Here is a 21,113-nt window from a genome sequence, read left to right as displayed (position 1 = left end):
GTTAATCAACACTATAGACCTAACAGGTATATACAGAACTTTCCATCATATAGCTGCAGAATACACATTCTTCTCATCAGTGCATGGAACTTCTATAGGATAGACTACATGCTAAGCCATAAAATAAGTCTAAGCAAATTCAAAAAATTAGAAGTCATACCATGCAGCTTCTCATACCACAATGCAATGAAGCTGGGCATCAGCAATTCAGGAATCTCTACAAACACATGGAGACTGAAAAATATGCTTCTGAATGAACAGTGGGTAATTGGAGAAATCATAGAATTTCTGGAAATGAATAAAATGGCAGTACAACATCAAAACTTATACAGCAAAAAGCAATGTTAACAGGAAAGTTTGTAGCAATTGTTACTTCAAGAAATTGGAAACATACCAAGTGAGCTATCAGTGCATCTCAAGGACCTAGAAAAACAGCAAACCAAACCCAAGACTAGAAGAGAAGAAATAATTAAAATTAGAGAATAAATAAGCATAATTGAAAAAAATACAAAAGAGCAGCAAAAAAGAACTGGTTTTTTGAGAAGTAAAAATTGACAACACACTATTTGCAGATGACATGATTCTATATATAGGGGATTCAAAAGACTCCAATAGGAAACTAATGGAACTCATGAAAGAGTTTGGTAAAGTAGCAGGATATAAAGTCAATACACAACAATCAACAACCTTTGAATACACAGACAAAGCCATAGCTTAGAAAGAACTTTGAAGATAAGTCCCATTCACAATAGCTAACAAAAAAGTCAAATGCTTGGAATAAATTTAACCAAGGATGGCAAAGATTTCTACATTGAGAATCATAAAACATTAAAAAAAAGATACAAAAAAAGGAAAAATCTTCCATATTCCTGGATTGTAAGAATCAAGATCATCAAAATGCCCATACTTCCAAAAGCAATTTACAGATTCAATGTAATGCCAATCAAAATACCAAGGACACTCTTCTCATATAGATGATGATGCTGAAATTCATATGGAAACACAGGAAAACTCGAATAGCTAAAGCAAACTTTTTTATGACTTTATTTTGAGAGTTAGTTACAGACAGAGGGAGAGACAGAGAGAAAGGTCTTCCTTTCATTGGCTCACTCCCCAAATGGCTGCAGTTGCCAGAGCTGTACCGATCAGGAGCTAGGCACTTCTTCCTGGTCTCCCACATGAGTGCAGGGGCACAAGGTCTTGGGCCATCTTCTATTGCTTTACCAGGCCATATCAGAGAGCTGGACTGGAAGAAGGGTAGCCGGAGGCTGGCGCCGCAGCTCACTAGGCTAATCCTCCGCCTTGCGGTGCCGGCACACTGGGTTCTAGTCCCAGTCGGGGCGCCGGATTCTGTCCCAGTTGCCCCTCTTCCAGGCCAGCTCTCTGCTGTGGCCCGGGAGTGCAGTGGAGGATGGCCCAAGTGCTTGGGCCCTGCACCCCATGGGAGACCAGGAGAAGCACCTGGCTCCTGCCTTCGGATCAGCGCAGTGCACCAGCCACGGCAGCCATTGGAGGGTGAACCAACAGCAAAGGAAGACCTTTCTCTCTCTCTCACTGCCCACTCTGCCTGTCCAAAAAAAAAAAAAAAAAAAAAGGGCAGCCGGGACTAGAACTGGTGCCTATATGGGATGCTAGCACCACAGGCAGAGGATTAACGGATTACACTATGGCACTGACCCTGCTAAAGCAACCTTATACAACAATAACAAAGCCAGAGGCATCACAATATCAGATTTCAAGACATACCACAAGGCACCCGCATGTTTACTGCAACTCAGTTCACTATGGCTAAGACATGGAATCAACCTAAATGCCCATCAACTTCAGACTGGATAAAGAAATTTACAGGATATATACATCATGGAATACTACACATCAGTAAAAAAAAAATCTGGTCATTTGCAACAAAATGGATGAATCTTATTAGTAGATGGTCTCCTTGATCTATGATAATAGAGCCCCTAAAAAGGCAATCTGTAGAAGTGAAATTGACACTTTGACAAGAAATGACTTGAAAAACCCTTGTCTTGACTGTTGAGGAACATTTTTTATACTATTTGTTGAACTCTTAACATAGTTAATCTGAAGTTAATTGAAAGTAGATCTTAGTAAAAAAAAAAAGTGGGAATAAGAGAGGAAGAAAAGGTTGGGAGTATAGGTGGGAGGGTGGGCACCATGGGAATAATCACCATGTTCCTAAGTTGTATGAAGTGTATGAAGTTTGTAACTGTAAATTGTATAGTTCTGCATACATTCCTGAAGACTTATTTCTAAGGATACAGTTTAAAAATTTGCCATGGGACCCCAAATTCCCTTAAGCTGGGTGGTAAAAATACCAATTTAGGTGTTAAAGTGATTGTATGCATAGGATTAAGTATTAAAGTGATCATGTGTATAGGATTAAGTATTAAAGTGATCATATATATAGGATTAAGTGTCTGGTGATAATAATAGATAGAATTAAAAAGGAGTCCATACAGCCTACTCATAGAATGGCAATCACTTTAAGTAGCACTCTTACCTCAGAATCAGCCCTTAAGACATTCTGGTCTGATTGAAAAGCCTTTTAGAACATTTCAGGCCTGGATAGCTAGGACACTGTGGCAAAAAATGTTCTACATGAAGGATCTCTCTGCATGAGACCTCAGTGTAAAGAAGTGGTCATAAAGAAGGATGTACTTTTCTCTAAATACTGAAGGAGTCAGTGGATTCAGAAGGCTTCCATAGCCTTGGCAGCTCATGTCAAGGGCCTTGGGTGATCACTGACATCATACATTAGAGTGTTAATTGTTAAATTAACAGGAGTTACTGTGCACTAACTTCCCATGCAGGACCTCTGTCCTCAAAGAGTTATATTATGAGAGTTAACATTAAAACTTGTTCTCAAAGATTTATTTCAGTGTAGTTTATTAAGTGCAGGATATTCTTATGCCTCCTAAGTTTTAGTTATGCCAACTCCATTGCTTGTTTACTTAGGTGCTGCCTTAATTAATGATAAAACTTGTTGAAGGACTTACTTTCTTTTAATGTATTAAGTGGAGGATATTTTTATGTCTCATTAGTTATAGTTATGTCTAAGTGCTTGCAAAAGAGGTATCATTCTTGGGTGTTTCTTTAAAGTTAATTAAGTTTCTAAAAAAAGAAGTCAAATTAACTTTGAGATGCAATGACTTTGAACAACCCTTGTCTGGACAGTTGAGTAGCAGGTTTTTTTTACTTCTTTTTGGTTTGTATTTCATGCAAATTGTTGAACTCTTTACTCAGTATAGAGTTAGCCTTCTGTTTATAAAGTAAATTGAAAATGGATCTAATGGAAGAGGGAAGAGGAGGATGCCTGGGAAGGTGGGTGTGGTAGGGAAAATCACTGTATTCCTAAAGTTTTGCTTATTAAATGCCTGAAATTTAGTCATTAAATAAACAATTTATTTGGAGAATGAATGAATGAATAACTAACTTATACGTTGAGGTCCTAATCTGGAGTATGTCATTATGTGGCCTGATTTGTAGATAGGGTCTTGATAAAGACAAAGTTAATGTGAAGTTATTAGGATGGGCCTGATACTCTTATGAAAAAGAAAAAATTGGACACTGAGATACACAGAGGGAAGACATTGGAAGAGAGGAAAAAGATAGTCATGAGAAGGAACCCATCCCACTCACACTGTGTAACTTTGTTTCCAGAACTGTGAATAAGTTAAGTCTCCCAATTTGTGATTACTTTGTGATAGCAGTCCTAGAAATTGAGTAAACCCGCCAACACCAAGACATCAGTCAGGAAAGCCTGTGCTCACAGCTGCTGCCCTGATTCTTGGGTCAAGAGGCCTGCTCCTGTGCCTGGGAAATGATTCTTAGTGTTTGTGTCCTGAGTTAAGGTGTGTTCTTCCCTAGCTTCAGTTTTTCCTCGATGTGAAAGCTTCTTGGGCTTATAATTAGAATCCCTCATTTGTATATATGAATTAGATGTTGTCTCTTTCAGATGGTAGTAATTATTCACAGGATTTTAAAGTGTATTCCTATATATTTTAAATGTTGCTGTATTTAGTGTGTCTTGTGAATGTCAATAAGAAATAACATTTACAAAAAAGAACAGCAGATTCCTTGTTTTGAGTTTCAACTATAGCAAAGCTGAAGAAAATGCCAAAATACTATGCAAATATTAATATGCCATATGTAAGGCTTCTTGAATTTTTTTTCTAGAGCTGTCAACACAATTCAGCCTCTCTCTGTCATTAGTCCTGGGTGTTTTGATTTTGTTAAAATAGAATCTTCTCTGCATTTCATTACACTGAAATTATTCCCAGTGGAGCCTAATTCCTCACTGTTGTCTCTTTGTTTGCAGGAAATTTTGACTGGGTTGGGAATGATTTTACCCAGAATGCTGGCACCGGCCTTGTTATCAACCAGGCAGATGTGAGGAACAACAGAAGCATCATTAAGCAACTTAAAGATGTGTTTGAAAGGGACTGGTACTCCCCTTATGCCAAAACCTTACAGCCAACTAAGCAGCCAAACTGCTCAAGCTTGTTCAAACTCAAACCCCCCTCCAACAAAACTGCCAGCTACAACACAAGTGGGAAGGAGCCCTTGAGCATACAATGAGAGTGAACAAACTGACCTAACAGCTCTGAATTTCATATTTATACCTACAGGACTTGAGGAGCGAAAAACAATTTAATATGTCTTTTTTTTAGGGAAAAAGCACACTTATGAAAAATGTTCTCTGAACATGTCATATCTATCTAACAATATCTTAGCTCTGTATGCACTACGTTTAAGACTTTTGTACTTGTTACTTTAGACTGAGAATGTCATCCTGGCTTAGAAGTTAGTTTTTATGTATGCATACAGATTTTAAAACTTTGATTCATGTTTCTTAGCCCTCGCTGGTCTCAGGACCTTTCTGCTGACCTTCCTGGTCAGTTCTTAGGAAGCCTAGCATGAAGTGAGTGCTTGCTTTAACACCATGCTGAGAACTACTGGTTTTCGAAGGAAGGTGAGGATTTTGCCTTGGAGAAGAGGCTGATAACACCAAGTGTGTCCTTGTTAGCCTTCTCCAAGGCCTGTACAATCAGCTAAGCATGACCAGCCTACATCTCATGCCAGCCTTCAACACTCTTGAACAATACCCTTTTCACTTCCTTTTTCATTTTCTTCCAATATCATGAGGGTTTTTTTCACATCATTTTCTCTTTTCAAAAAATGTTCTTATAACATAGCATCCCTATATTCACCTCACCATTAGTTCCAAGTGAGATAACGTCTTTTGATAATGTCTGAATTCTTCAGAATGGATACAAAGTGGAAATAGCAGTCTTTTCAACTTTCAACTGCATTTCCCCCCTACCGAATAGGTCTTTTCAAACCACAGCCAGCAATATGTATCCTTTCTCTCAAGTTCAGAAAAATTATGTAGTTACCTGCTAATATCCAGCAAGCTATTAGTCTGCATTTTGAGAATAAAGTAGTTTTTCATGTTTTTGATTAGTTTATGGTATTTATAAAGGGAAGGTCTGTATGTATCAGTGGATTTTAATCTCTTTAGAATCATTATGCTGTTAAGAGTATGCCAGCAAATGTTTATAGAGCTATTTAATATACCTTCTGCTATTTAATATACCAAATGCTTTTCAGAGAAATGCAATTTAAATACTGTGCTTAACATATTTTACTAAGAAACAGAAATATTAGATTATTGTTCTATAATGTCATTGTGTGTTGTTGTTTTATATCTATACAATATATAACCTACATAAATAGAGACTGTGGGAGACAAGAGAAAGGTATGTCCTGTTCAGAGCCCAAAACAGGTGGCCAGGATGCCCTGTCCCTGAGGCTCCTGACTGGCTCCAAGTCCCTCACTCTTTGGTCTCCGGTTTTTATTGGTAATGTAGAGACAGTAATACCTACCTCGCAAGGATTTGTCATGGTAGGAAATATTTATAACTTTGTTTTGAAATCAAAAGAACCTATATAAATGCTAAGCATTATAATGTATACTCTTTTTCTTGAAATAATCTTTGTGGTATACTGAGAGACTTAACACTAGGTCCAAGAACCCAGAAGGGAAAACAGATCCACAGCTTCTAATTATGAATGTGGACAGAAGACAGACAGCAACACAAAAACCCTAGTGGCAATCTGGATTGTTATAATTTCAATGGGACATTTTACTGGGTTACTTTGGCATAAATAACACAAAATTAGTCATTGTGTTAGGGAATCATTCTTTCAGAAACAGCTTGTACATGTATTTTTCAGAAAAAAGATAATCTATCTCAATCATTCTTTTTCCTTTCTAGAGAGTTGGTTGTGAATATGCCTAAACAGTGAAGAAGGAGCCTAGGAATCTTACCAGCTGGTTCACTTAATGTTGGATGACCTGTGGTTGGTCATCCAGCGATCATGTAACTTTCTTGTTTCCAAATATTGTTTCACTGGATATTTAGTCAGTCAACAGAGCTGAAACAAAGCTATTTTTAAAGATAGCCTGATTTTATGACTGGGGAATTCTCAATGAAATTCTTCATCAATAACTGCCAGCCCCTAGAAATCTATAAATATTTACCATAAACTCAATCCTTATTTGAGCTGTTATCCTGCCAGTCATCCCAGCAAAGTAATGGTGGCTTTGGTGATGATTTTAAAAAGAAAGAAAAGAGAGTGGAGACAAACCAAGTTCACCCATGGACAAACAAAAGCAATCTGTGTGGAATTTGAAAAGGTCACCTTAAGGGAGAAAAAGCAGTTGATCCTTTGTTTTGTCTGATGTATTTGTCCATAGTAATAGAACAAGTAATACGCTTGGTATTAAGGGGCCCATTCATTAGCACTGTCTTTCACATGTGGTAGGGAAAAGTGCTTGCCATCCTTCACAAAATGACCATTGTCATGGTCCAGGAACCATGTTTCTAGCATGCACCAGCAGAGGCAGAGCCCTGTTGACAGAACCAACCAGCTCATCAGGGCACCCTGGGTGGCAGCAGGTGCGAGGTCACTGCTCCATGGGGGCAGTACTGATCAAGGAAATGACTGCTGGACAGAGTCATCAATGGGTATTTGTCTGGCAAAAGAACATTTCATGCCATAGAACTTTCTCTTCCATCTGGATGATTTATCTAACCACCTACTGGTGGCCTTCCTCTCTTTCAGACTGTGCAAATAGATGACCAAGTTCCATTCCTCCCACTCCCAAATATCCCAGGAATTCTAAAGAGGAAAAGAACATAAAACAAAACCCCTTTAAGGCCCTGTGAGGAATGATCATACCGAAAATTATCAGCAGGAAGGTGGCTCCTAACCTCTATTTTCCCCCATAAACATGCCGTGAACTATTTCCCAAGGGAATAAAGGGAAACAAAATTTGAAACTATTTTGGATTTCTGTGTTGCTAACACTTTATCTAGTGCCTTATTTATTCTCATGTTGATTTTAAACAGTGATGTACTATATGGGAATACTTCTGATAGGCCTGGCAGTTGCAAACATACGAGCAACCATTTTTATGCAGCCTTCTCTCTTCCCAAGCCACATAGCTTTTTTCACCCTTAAATCAAATCATTGATATGCACTGTCAAATATCAGTACTCTTGTTCTTCATGGCCTTGTCACTAGCCACTACTATATCAAATAATTGAATCATAGCTTATCAAACCATTGGAGAGAAGTGGGACATGACATACTGATATTATATCTCTGTTCTGCAAATGCCATGCTTTTAATGCATGAAAAATTATACAAGTGAGGTACACTGTCTTTAAAGAGCCTTGTAAAGTGATGTTTCGTGAACTTCCAAGATCCCGTGGGATACAGAAAGAAAACTAATGTCTTCAACAAAGAAACAAAAGGTTGGTAGAAAAACTTCCAGGCTGTATAGCTCTGGGCACCACTTTTCCCATTTGGGCTGAGTCTGTGCTATTGTTTGTCACACATCTGATTTGGATTTTAGTGAGATGAGTCAGACCTCATTTATGGTTGATCTTACTCTTTGCAAAATTTGTTTTGCTAATGCAATTCCTGGTTTGTTAACAGTGCCCCAACAAACTTGGAACTGACAAAAGCTCATTTCCCACAAGCCTATAGCTATTCTCAAGTGACTTCTATTGAATCTAAGTTATTGTTCCATTTCAGAAAATTTTATTGAACTAAATTCCAGGAGAAAACAAATATAGAGACTAACAGTTTCTTGATAAGATCAGAACCAGGGCCCATCTGTGTCACGAATTCTACTCTAGAATTCCCCCTTTTGTTTTCTCATGTATGACCATTTGTGTGCATTCCTATGTCTAAAATTCAGTCCATCGTGTTTAATATTTACGAATGTCTCAAACTGCCTGTACTTGCACTAGAGCAGAGTCATCTCCTGCAATGGAAAGTACTTTCTAATTGCTTATTCAAACTCATCCCTATAAATAATGGAAAAATATGAATTCTTTTTTTCCTATACTTGTTCCCAATGACCTTCTGCCTTTTGTTATAAATGGTTTAAAGGAGAAATTAATGTATCTGCCATATGGCCTATGGTAGATTAGATAAATCTATTCATATTTAATATTTTGTCATTTGCTATAAACAAGCACCTTTGCTTTTCTTTTTATATGTTATTAACCAAATAGCAATTTACCAATTTTACTTTATTGACTAAACTTTGTGGAGGCTTTTTAATGGTGCTGAAGTCAACTTCAGCTCACAGCTACCTTTCCCACTCAAAAGAATTCCCATCTTTAGCTGAATTATGAAGTTGTTTGTTTTAATGGAGACTAAATAGGTTTCTTTAGAAATTTCTTGAAACTGTAAAAACTGAATTTTCTTATTTTTGACCCATTATCAGTCTTGTCCTTACAAAATTCTAAAAGTTCGCTGATCTCTTATGCTTCTGTTGGTATTTTTTGACAAAAAGTAGGGTGGGATTTAATAGGAAAGGATACATTTTCTTTTACTAAACTTCTAATGCTGTTACAAAGGGTATCTTGAATTTTTAATATTCCTTCATGTAAATAGGATAAACTTGTTCCTGGAAATAGCTATAAAAAATGCATGTGATCACAGGCTGAATTTGGGGGGATTATTAAAACTGTCAAAACTTTTGTATAACCAAGTTCTCAGTTTTTCCAGAAGTAAGTATTATATGGCTTTTTCCTACTGTGAAATGAGGCATTCCTTTTTCTCCTTAGCTTGATCTCAGATACAAACCAGTCTCTCATTGATAACCAAGCCATATTCTGACAAAGAATAAGGAAAATGCAGTAGTCCCTGTGAGCTCCAGGCCAATTATTTTGTATATTCACAAAAGGACGCATCTTTGTGACAGTATTCTTATCTCTATTTAAAAATTACTCCTAATATATATTGATTGAGTGAATAAGTACTTGTGTTTAGTGAAAAAAGAAACAGTGGTAGAAACCACACTGCACTGTGGGTCCTGGGATAGAAAACACATTTGTGAACCAGAGTTCAGCTACCTCTGTTTGCCCACAATGCTATTCTTTCTCTGCCTAAATCCATAATCAAATACACATGATGTCTTCAACACCTCCACACTGAATCTCAGGTTTGGAGCTCACCTTGGCAGCCATCTTAACCAACTTATCCAAATGCACAAATTCCCTTCCCATCTGGCCACTCGAAAGTGGGGACTTACTCAAGGTAAACAGTTTGGAATGCTTAGTACAGTGCCTTTCAGAAGACCCACCGAGGGTAAAATTTTACTAATTTTCTAGGAAAGTTGGATTTGAGGCAAAGTTATACCTTGAAAGAATATGCATAGTGCATGCTTAAGGTGAGTAAGAGGTATAATTTACTTTTTAAAAAATGATCATTTGAGAGCTTAGCAAAGTCTTTGTAGACTTTCTGAATCTGCAGTAGTCAATATAATCCATAACTTGATTTTATCAGCAGCTTCTAAATCCTACGATTCTGTGTTTTTGTTGGGCTAATAATTTGATGAGAGACAGTAAGAGTGAAGATTGTCATTTATTTCTCTTTTTTTTAAACTTTTATTTAATGAATATAAATTTCCAAAGTGCAGCTTATGGATTACAATGGCTTCCCCCCCCATTACGTCCCTCCCACCCACAACCCTCCCCTTTCCCACTCCCTCTCCCCTTCCATTCACATCAAGATTCATTTTCGATTCTCTTTATATACAGAAGATCAGTTTAGCATACCTTAAGTAAAGATTTCAACAGTTTGCTCCCACACAGAAACATAAAGTGAAAAATACTGTTTGAGTACAAGTTATAGCATTAAATCACAATGTACAGCACACTAAGGACAGAGATCCTACATGAGGAGTGAGTGCACAGTGACTCCTGTTGTTGACTTAACAAATTGACACTCTTGTTTATGGCCTCAGTAATCACCCTAGGCTCTTGTCATGAGCTGCCAAGGCTATGGAAGCCCCCTGAGTTCACTGACTCTGATCATATTTAGACAAGGCCATGGTCAAAGTGGAAGAACTCTCCTCCCCTTCAAAGAAAGGTACCTCCTTTTTTTTTTAATTTTATTTATTTATTATGTGGGAAAACTTAGGGAAAAAACTGTCCCCTTGGAAGATCTAGCTGTCAAACTCATTCCTTTTGGCCTTGGAATTCCTGTCTGGATTCTACTGTTCCCCATGGATGGAAAATTCCAAGGAATACCTGAGACATTCTTAGCTCATTATAAGATACAGAAACAGACAAACTTGGTTTCTAGTTTATAGAGTTCCCACCTGGGTAGACAACTGATCTTGGGACAACTGACCTCAATTTCCAGGATTGAAAATGTTGAAATTATATGTGACTTTCCAATATATGTGGGAAATTAAGCTCTTTTAAAGAGAACTCGGAAAATCCAACACCACTCACGAATCAGAGCTTACTCTTTAGTTATGCTTGCTTTTAATGGAGATTATCTGCTTCTTTAGAAACTGCATGCTAATAAGAAAGGAGCACTTTGAAAATCCTTACTGGGAAAGTGTCATTGAGAAATAGTTTGTCCCTAGCAATAAAGCTATACATATGTTATCAATATTTCATGGGTGGCTCCATAGTTTTCCTGGAAAGACCAGGCCTACACAAGCAAAATCATGTCTGTTAATACGTAAGTCACTCACAATTGCACAAAGGCAATTCATTTACAGGCCAAACAAGGGCCTCAGGAAAGGTTAAGTGGTCTTCCTGTTTCATGCTAGCTGACCCCACCCATCAAAGCCCTCCCTTAAGGAGTGAGAAACAAAAAGTAAATGAATAACAGAGCAGCCAAGATGGAAACAGTCACAGCAGCAAAATAATTTTTTGAGTCAAGATAATTAAAGTCCCTGAGATTAACCATTTCTTTTAGGTTACTGGAGACATGAATGATTCCTGAACAATGAGTCTGGACTTTGTAGCTACTGGGTTGCTTTCCTATCTTCCATACTTTCTTATGTATTGACATCAATAAAAATCACAATAATTGAAATATCCTGACAATGTGGCTGGTTTTTTGCAATTTGTCAAGGCCTAACTAACACTGAAAGCAAGTGGCTTGGAATTTGTAAGTGACTTCAAAGTAAAACAGGAAAGAAATGAAACATAGTATATGCCATTTGAGTTAGACAGTCTCATATGGGCATGGATATCTCCATGTTAAATAATGTGGATCTACTCCATAGATATTAACTATCAAATCAATAGTAACCAAATATCCTGGAGTCATAAAGATTAATTACTAGCACTGAAGGTGGAAAATAAAAATAATGTAGAATATGATTATCTGATAAAGATACAGATTTTAGAGCTGGAAGAGAAATTACAACTTCTGAAGGCCCGGCGCATTATGTTTCTATGTGAGAAAATGAGACATAGAACACACACTGAGTGAAGTAAAGCAGATGAATTCTAAGCTTGTATAATGTTTTGAAGTATTCTAATGATTGATTTGATAAATGCAAAGGTACTGATATGTTGCTGAATATTTGGTTAAGGTGGCTGTTTACAGAGATTTATAGAGGACAGAAGTAATATTCCTGGGGGTCTGAAAAGGAACAAGATGCCACAGGACAGATTGGAAGAAGTGGTGGTGGAGTCAGAATACATTTAGCCTGGCTTCATTTTCAACTTAACTTGGGTAGTATCAGTAATATCAAGAGGTAAATAGTGCTTTATTCTATTTCACATGTAGCCCAGTATGGGCATTCATTCAAAAGTGAAAACAGTCCATGAAATACCATTTAATTTATGGGTGGAAGACAAAATTCTGTATTTTGGAGTTTGTCACTAAGCCAGTCTTGTAGATATTTATAAAAAGTTGCATGAAATAGAAGATTAAAGGAGTCAAAATCTGCTGACAGTGATATATTGCTGAGTTGTTGCACATACATGTAATTGAGGTAACCTAATTAATAAATGACAGTGTAAAGGTCAGTATGTGTCAATTTGGCTAAGGGATTGTCCCATTAGCAATACACCAAACTCAGGGCTGCTATGAACACATTATATGGATGTCTAATCAAAGTCTATAATCAGTTTATTTGTAATGTAGGGAAGATTACCCTTTGATAATCAGGGTGGGCCTCAATCATTCCATTGAAAGGCCCAACGAGCAGAGCAGAGGCTTCTGTGAAAGCAAAATCCCACCTATGGACTACAGCGTCAGCTCCTGCCTGAGTTGCAGCCTGCCTTTCCTGGTGGGCTGCCCTATGGACTTCAGATTTGCTTAGAAGCCCCATAATCACAAATCAATTCCTTTTGATCACTGAGGATGTGTGTGTGTGTGTGTGTGTGTGTGTTCATTCTATTTCTGCAGTGGAACCCTAGTACAGACAGTAATTAGCAATCCCAAAATTTTAGTGACCCATGGATCAGCAGGAATGTTCTGCTCGCTGTGGCCCTGAGGAACCTAAGCTGACAGAGCAAATGTTGCTGGTCACAGGGAAAGAGATTGCTGGAGAGCCTCACATCAGCACTTGAATTTTCCTTTTCTAATCAAGAAGCTACAAGTCACTTCTACCCACAATGACCTGAAGATAGCATGATCGCACGCAGTCTAATACTAAGAAATATAATCCTACTGGAATTTCTGGGATGATGGAAAATCCAAAATATGTAGGGATGGTATTAATGATTGACACAGTTAACTACAAAAATACAAATGTATCGGTGAGTTCATATACAGTGGGAAGAATTCCATGCAGACAAAAAAGTAAGGCGTGCTTTAGCAATATAAGTCCAAGATCTGATGACTGAAGAAGGATGAATGAAACTAGGCCAGGCCACCCTAACTTTTGGTGTCAATATCATTTTAAAAAGACATATTCTAAAAATTTACTCAAGGATGCCAACCAGCAGACTTAATATTTAGGCAAGGAAAAAATAATCACGAATGTAAGAAATTCAAATAGCTTTCTTGAATGTGGTCCTGAGTTCCAGATATCTGTTTAGGTAGACTTCAGTTTCTGCCCACATTCAAAAAAAAAAAAAAAAAAAAAAAACAGATAAATAAGAGCATAACCAAAGAAAGGAGGGTTCTCAACTGAGCTAAGTCAAAAGCCTTCCTACATAAGGAGCCTGTTTGAGTTCATAACCTCATCTCTTGATGTGTGGTATTTCCTCTTACTACAGAGATTCACTCTCACTAATCGTTTTCTTCATGAGATAAAAACCTTTCATTTCTTTATGATTTTATCCTCCCCTTTGAACAAGCAGTATAATCTTTACTTGTATCTTAACAGTTTCTCTTAAAATTTTATCCCAGAAAGGAGACCTTTCAACAAGATGTCATATGTTCTCTAAAATACTTATTTTTCTTTTCTATGCACGTTGGTCTTAAAGTATAAAAATACAACAAATTATACTCTATTTTATATGTTAAATAACACTTGGGGAAGAGTCTCTTCATGTAATGAATATATTTTGAGTTCTAGTTCTCTTTAATACTAGATTTATTACTGATAATGAATTATATTTGTCCTTGCCCACCAGAAAACTTAAAATCTGAGATGAAAAGCAAACTCAAACATGGAGTCTAGATCCATTTTCTAATCAATAGTTTTCAAATATTTGCCTGCCCTGGTGTCCTGCAGGAGTATGGTTAAAAATAATCCAATCCATGAATGATAAATCTCTGTTGTTTAAGTACAAAGAGAAAATACTAGAACTGACATCAGTGAAAGACCAAAATGATAACAGTGATTATATCTATGATAGTTGGATGAAGAAATTTGAAAGTCAGGAGACGATTTTAAATTTTTCACTGTATTAAAAGAAGTTACATTAGAAAAATAATGCAGTCCAGATATATGTATCCACAGGGTTCCAGTGTAGGGTTTAAGATAAGCAGGAAGAAAGAAATGTGCCAAAACCCAGCTGGCTCACTCACAACAGGGGCACATACTTCTGCATAAACTCAGTGGGACTGTCCTCACTGACTCCATTGTCATGAGAGGTGATAGGTCAAGGATTAGGGTTGGAGGTGAGAGCAGCCCACCATATACTGCAGAAAATGAGGGCATCTTTTACGTTGAGAATTTAAGAATAAACTAAAACTCACCTACATTTTACCATCACTATGCAGTTCTAAACCATCTCATTTATAAAATACTCATTCTCTGAGGAAAACATTTTTTGTGTGTTGGTCTAAGTTCTAACCCTTTGACTACAGCCAGAACAGACAATTCCCATTGCCATGCCCTTGATTTTCTACTGTGCAGGAGTGACACTGGAAGATGATGAAAAAATTAATATTCAATATCACAAATTCCAGTAGAAAGATGCACTTATTAATTTAGCCAACAAATGTTTAGTAATCATGCATTATATTCCTTCTCTGCTGAGTGCTGGGCATACCAAAATGAATGATAGTTTTCCTTCTCAAGACATAGAGTTTAAGGAGAAAAGAAATAAAGCAAAATATCGTGTTAAAGACTTAAAGAGTGTTTTCTTTCCTGCGATGATGGAGTAGGTAATGTTGATCAATCTATTTGCAGTAAACAACCCAGAAAGCTGGGAGAAAATTTTAGTACCACATTTGTTTAAATACATAAAAGCTATACCAAGGCAAAAAGGAAAATTACATGGTCCACAGATAATAGAGAAAAACCTAAAGAGGGAAGTCAAGAATTTGCAGCCACTGTTCCTCACAGCCATCTGCTAGCTTCAGAAGCACAGCTGCTGAGCAGAGCTTTTAACACATTCGAGGGTTGAAAATATAATATTAGAAACCATATCCACAAAGGATAGGTTATTATCAGCCTCCAGGATTTGGAGAAGGAGAAAAGATAATACACAAGGAGTAAGGATGAACTGGGAGTAGACAAGCCTAGCCAGAGAGTTTAACATCATCTGCATCCCTGATTGAATGAAAATGAGTTGGAGTTGCTATTGTTCTCATCTTAGCCACCTGCAAAAAGCAAACAGATATTCTCTCTGGACGTACATAAAATTCAGAGCCTCATATTTTTCTCATTTTTAAATATGTTTTATATTCAATGAAAAGTTACCAAGCAGCCAGCACCGCAGCTCAATAGGCTAATCCTCCACCTTGCAGCGCTGGCACACAGGGTTCTAGTCCCAGTCGGGGCACCGGATTCTGTCCTGGTTGCCCCTCTTCCAGGCCAGCTCTCTGCTGTGGCCCGGGAGTGCATTGGAGGATGGCCCAAGTGCTTGGGCCCTGCACCCGCATGGGAGACCAGGAGAGGCACCTGGCTCCTGGCTTCGGATCAGTGCAGTGCGCGAGCCGCAGCAGCCTTTAGAGGGTAAACCAACAGTAAAGGAAGACCTTTCTCTCTCTCTCTCTCTCACTGTCCACTCTGCCTGTGAAAAATAAAAAGTTACCAAGCATATCAAGGGGAAAAATAATGTTCCCACAAAATAAGAGAAACAAAAAAAAATAGAAGTCCTATAGGTAATCCAGACAAAGAAGAACTCATTCACAATCTTTAAATCCACTTAATGTGTTGAATAAATTAAAATACAACATTGATAATTTTGGCAGAAAACATAAACAACTGGGTAAAAAAAAATCAAATTGAATTCTAGAATTTAAAAAAAAATGGAAACTCGGGCTGGCATAACAGATTAAGCTGCCATCTGCAGTGCTGGCATCCCCATTTGGGCACCAGTTCATTTTTTGGCTGCCCCATTTCTGATCCAGTTCCCAGCTAACAGCTTGGGAAAGCAGGAGAAGATGTTGGGCCCTTGACACCCATGTGAGAGACCTGGAAGAAGGTCTCGGCTTCTGGCTTTGGTCTTGCCCAGCCTTGGCCATTGTGGCCATTTGGAAAGTGAACCAGCTGATGCAAGAGACATATTTATTTTCTTTCTCTCTTTCTCTCTCTCTCTCTCTTTCAAATTAAATAAATAAATCTTTTTAAAAATGGAAACTGAGGGGCTGGCAGTGTGGAGTAACAGGTAAAGCCGTTGCCTGCAGTGCCAGCATCCCATATGGGCACTGGTTCAAGTCCCAACTGCTCTTCTTCCGATCCTGCTCTCTGCTATGGCCTGGGAAAGCAATCAAAGATGGCCCAAGTGTTTGGGGCCCTGAACCTACATGGGAGACCCAGAATAAGCTCCTGGCTTCAGATCAGCCTAGCTCCAGCCATTGTAGCCATCTGGGGAGTGTCTGTCTGTCTGTCTGTCTGTCTCTCTCTCTCTCTCTCTGTGCCTCTGCATCTCTGTAATTGTGCCTTTCAAATAAATAAATAAATCTTTAAAATATGGAAACTGAATGTATTAACTCAATTGATAAGTTTAACAACAGAGAAGGAAAAGCTAATAACTGCAAATCAAGTCAGAAAAATATTCATACTGAGTAAGTGGAAAGACATAGGGAAAATATCAGAACAAAGAGACATACATGCTCTAATTAAAAGATAACATTTAAATAATTTCAGTCAAAGAAGATAAGGAGAGAAAGAATGGGGAAGTTACACATTTGAAAATACAAAGGTTGAAATTTTTCAAAAACTATTGAAGGGGCAGGTGTTGTGGCATAGCAGGTAAAACCGCTATCTATGACAACAGCATCCCACATGGCTGCCAATTTGAGTCCCAACTGCTCCACTTCTAATCCAGTTCCTTAATGGCTTGGGAAAAGCTTTGGAGGGTGGTCCAAGAACCTGGGTCCCTGTCACCAATGTGGGAGACCCAGATAAAGTCCCAGGCTCCTGGCTTCTCACTTCAGCCCTGGCCCAACCCCTACCATTGTGGCAATCTGGATAATAAACCAGTGCATGAAAGAGGACTCTCTCAGTTTCTCCCTCTTTCTGTAACTCTTTCAAATAAATAAATAAATCTATTTAAAAACTAGTGAGATATGAACTCATAAATCCAAGAACTTTTATGAATCACAAATAAGATAATGCAGGCTGGCGCAGAGGCTCACTAGGCTAATCCTCCGCCTTGCGGTGCTGGCACACCGGGTTCTAGTCCCAGTCGGGGTGCCGGATTCTGTCCCGGTTGCCCCTCTTCCAGGCCAGCTCTCTGCTGTGGCCCGGGAAGGCAGTGGAGGATGGCCCAAGTGCTTGGGCCCTGCACCCCATGGGAGACCAGGAGAAGTACCTGGCCCCTGCTATTGGATCATCGCAGTGCGCCGGCCGCAGTGCGCCGGCCGCGGTGGCCATTGGAGGATGAACCAACGGCAAAGGAAAACCTTTCTGTCTCTCTCTCTCACTTGTCCACTCTGCCTGTCAAAAAAAAAAAAAAAAAAAAAAAAAAGATAATGTAAAGAAATCAGCTTCTGGGTACATCATAGGACAACATCTAACTACCAAAGACGACAAAATCAAAGCAGAGGAAAAAGCACACGTTACCCTCAAAGAAGCAACAACAAAAATGACGGCTAAGTTGTCAACAGAAACAACAGAACAGAAGACAATAAATGCATAATAACGTCAAGGTGCTAAAAGAAATAACTGCCAGTTTTGAATTGCTTACTCAGAAAAATGTTTCCTCTAAGAGATGGTGACAAAAAATTATTTTCAGGCCAATAAAGTTGAGGATTTTGTCATATACCAACAAGAACATTAAGGGTGCAAATGAGTCCAGATGCAAGCTCACAGATTTAAGAATGAATGAAAATCACCACAAAAGGTTAATACGGTGGCACTGCCAAATAAATCATTGAATAAACGTTGATTTACTATGGCTATTTAACTACAAATCTAGAGAGAGAGAGAGAAAGGGAGGGAGGAAATTGGTCGACAAGAGGAGGTGAGAAGTAAATGGAGTTGAATTGCTTTCAGGTCATTATATCTTGTTCAGAACAAAAGTATTTATTTAGCTTAGATTTTAATAAGTCAAGAATGAATATTATAATTTCAAGGGTTGATGAATAATAAAATTATATATATATCCAATAATTTAAAAAAATGGATGAGGGATGAGTTTAAAATAATTCTCTAGGAGGCAAGAATAGAGGGAGAAAGGAACACAGAACAGGCCAAATAGAAAACAGTAGTTAAGATGATGAATTAATTCATAGACAAAACAATTTTCTACTTAAACCTAATCCTAGACTAAACAAATATCTACTCTATTGAAGAGATAAAATTTTCTTATTGGATTTTTCAAAATCCAGTTGTATGCTATTCTTTTTTAAATTTATATAAAGGGAGTATATTTCATGTATTTCATATATACAGTTTGAAGAACATGATACTTCCCACCCTATATCCTCTCACTCCCACCTGATTTCTTCTCTTCTTATTTTTCTTTTAATTTTCACAATGACATACTTCCAATTTACTTCACAATCACCTCCACAAAATAAAGAATTCAACAAGTTGTATTTAAAAAAACCACTGTTCCTCAAGAGTAAAGACAGGGTTATAAATAATAATCAGATCTCAAGATGTCAATTTTTTCTTTTAAGATTTATTTTAAAGACAGTTACAGGGAGAACTAGAGACACAGAGAGAGTACACAGAGAGAGTGGTCCTCCATTTGCTGGTTCACTCCCCAAATGGCCACAACAGCCAGAGCTGAGCTGATCTGAATCCAGGAGCCAGGAGCTTCTTCTGGGTCCCCCATGTGGGTATAGGGGCCCAAGGATTTGGGCAATCCTCTGCTGCTATCCCAGGCACACTAGCAGGGGACTGGATCAGAAGTAGAGTAGCTGGGACTCAAACCGGCACCCATATAGGATACCAATGATGCAATTTGGGGGATTTAAGCCACTGCGCTACAGCACTGACCCCTCAAAATGTCAATTTCTATTTGCCTTAAATTTAAGGACACAGAAATTGAAAATAAACACTGAAGCATATTCTTAATTTTTTTTGAGTTTCTGAAAGGCATATCTTTAATGTTTACCCAGTACATGGGGACCCTAGAAAACACAGAATCCACAGTATACTAATCTTTTTTTTTTTTTTTTTTTGACAGGCAGAGTGGACAGTGAGAGAGAGAGAGAGAGAAAGGTCTTCCTTTGCCATTGGTTCACCCTCCAATGGCCGCCACACCACGCTGATCCAAAGGCAGGAGCCAGATGCTTCTTCTGGTCTCCCATGGGGTGCAGGGCCCAAGTACTTGGGCCATCCTCCACTGCACTCCCGGGCCACAGCAGAGAGCTGGCCTGGAAGAGGGGCAACCGGGACAGAATCCGGCGCCCCAACCGGGACTAGAACCCGGTGTGCCAGTGCCGCAAGGCGGAGGATTAGCCTAGTGAGCCGTGGCGCTGGCCCAGTATACTAATCTTAACCATAAAACTAAGATGAGGATTTAAGCCTGAAAAAAAATTAACACTTCAAAACTGTATAGAGCACATGAGAGACTCAAATGCAAGAAATGGATCATGAGCATTTTGGAAAAGGAAATAAGTGAGGGCCACCCATGTTGCAGAAGATTGTGTTAAATAAATGAATGTAAGGATGGCTGAGCTGGATCTGAGGTCCTGTTTCTTTCATTTGGTTATAAACGAGTATTTAGCTATGCTTGTCCTTAAATACAAAATATACTATGTCTAAATAACTCATTTTTCTTTTGAAACAATCCACAGCCTACAAAGCAGACAATGGGTTTGAATATTATTTCCATCCTAAGAATTAGTCCCTTTCCTGATCAACAGTTAAAATGCCTGAACTGTGAAGTTATACAGTGACATTTAAATGGACAAGATCATGCCTAAAAAGCATAAACTTGACTTGACACTCTTGAAAACAAAGAAAGAGTAGTGAAATGTCCCATGATTCTTGAAGGTAAATCTTAAGTGTCAGCATTTCGTTCCTAAGACTTTTACAGGGAGAGGTGGGTGTTTGAGCTAGCAATGAGGACACCAGTTGGGATACCTGCATCCCATATAGAGTGCCTGGGATTGAGTGCCAGCTCTACTTCTGATTCCAACCTACTAATACATACCCCAGGAGGCAGCAGGTGAAACAAGAAGTAGTTGCATGCTTATCACCCAAGTAGGGGACCTGAATTGAGTTCCTGGATCCAGGCATTGGCTCAGCTCTGGCCACTGGAAACATTTGGGGAATGAAACAACAGATGGGAGCTAGCTAGCTCTTTCTTGTGTTCTGTCTCTCTCTGTTCCATCCCTCCCTCTCTCTCTGCCTGCCTCTTAAATATTCATTCATTCATTCATTCATTTATGAAAGGAAGAAAGGTTGTTTCCAAGATGGTGGAGTAGGGAGGAAGCTTACTGCTTTAGCCCAGGAGAAGATAGTTTTTAAAAAGTGGAGTGAGTGTAGACTCCGAGAAGAGTTAAGTAGAAAATGGTAAAGGAAACTCTACTGAAATTAGAGGGACATGGTGGACCTACATGGAGGTTGTGGGCACCTACAGCTTGGGATTCCAGCAGCTGAGAACCTACAAACCAGCATTGGAAAGTGAGGCAAGACTACACCGCAGCAGGCCAAGCCACTGGTAAAAAAGCTGCAGGAAGAGCCAAAAAAAAAAAAAAAAAAAAAAAAGCCCAAAAAGCTATTGCGAGCGCCTACTGTCACGCAGTTTGACAGTAGCAAGTGCAACGTACAACTTGTCAGTCACAAGGAAGAAAGGAACACCAGGACACAAGACTATCTTTCCAATGAGAGATTTTATTGCTTACACACCAGGGGTTTTTTATCACACTACTCATCAGCATGCTCACTGAGGTCAATACATTTGTCAGTATCAATATACTTATCAATCTATACTATTTAATACACTTAACAA

At 38.5% G+C, this 21,113-nt stretch overlaps 1 protein-coding gene across 8 annotated transcripts in view; it reads left to right on the top strand.

Moving 5' to 3' along the window:
- PLD5 (phospholipase D family member 5) overlaps positions 1-10,074 on the top strand; it is a 415,385-nt gene extending 405,311 nt beyond the window's left edge. For 7 of the 8 annotated variants that reach the window (XM_051820761.2, XM_070055590.1, XM_070055589.1 and 4 more), the window contains exon 10: positions 4,340-10,074. In XM_051820761.2, the coding sequence (XP_051676721.1) occupies positions 4,340-4,599 (260 nt within the window). In that variant the 3' untranslated portion in view covers positions 4,600-10,074. The remainder of the gene's footprint in view (positions 1-4,339) is intronic. The other variant, XM_070055591.1, reaches the window with a different exon arrangement.
- The last annotated feature ends 11,039 nt before the right edge of the window (positions 10,075-21,113 follow it).

Source organism: Oryctolagus cuniculus, chromosome 13 (genome assembly GCF_964237555.1).
Source record: "Oryctolagus cuniculus chromosome 13, mOryCun1.1, whole genome shotgun sequence".
Lineage (NCBI taxonomy): Eukaryota > Metazoa > Chordata > Mammalia > Lagomorpha > Leporidae > Oryctolagus > Oryctolagus cuniculus.
The sequence above is the reverse complement of the archived record's forward strand: the minus strand, read 5'-3'. Positions and strand labels throughout refer to the sequence as shown.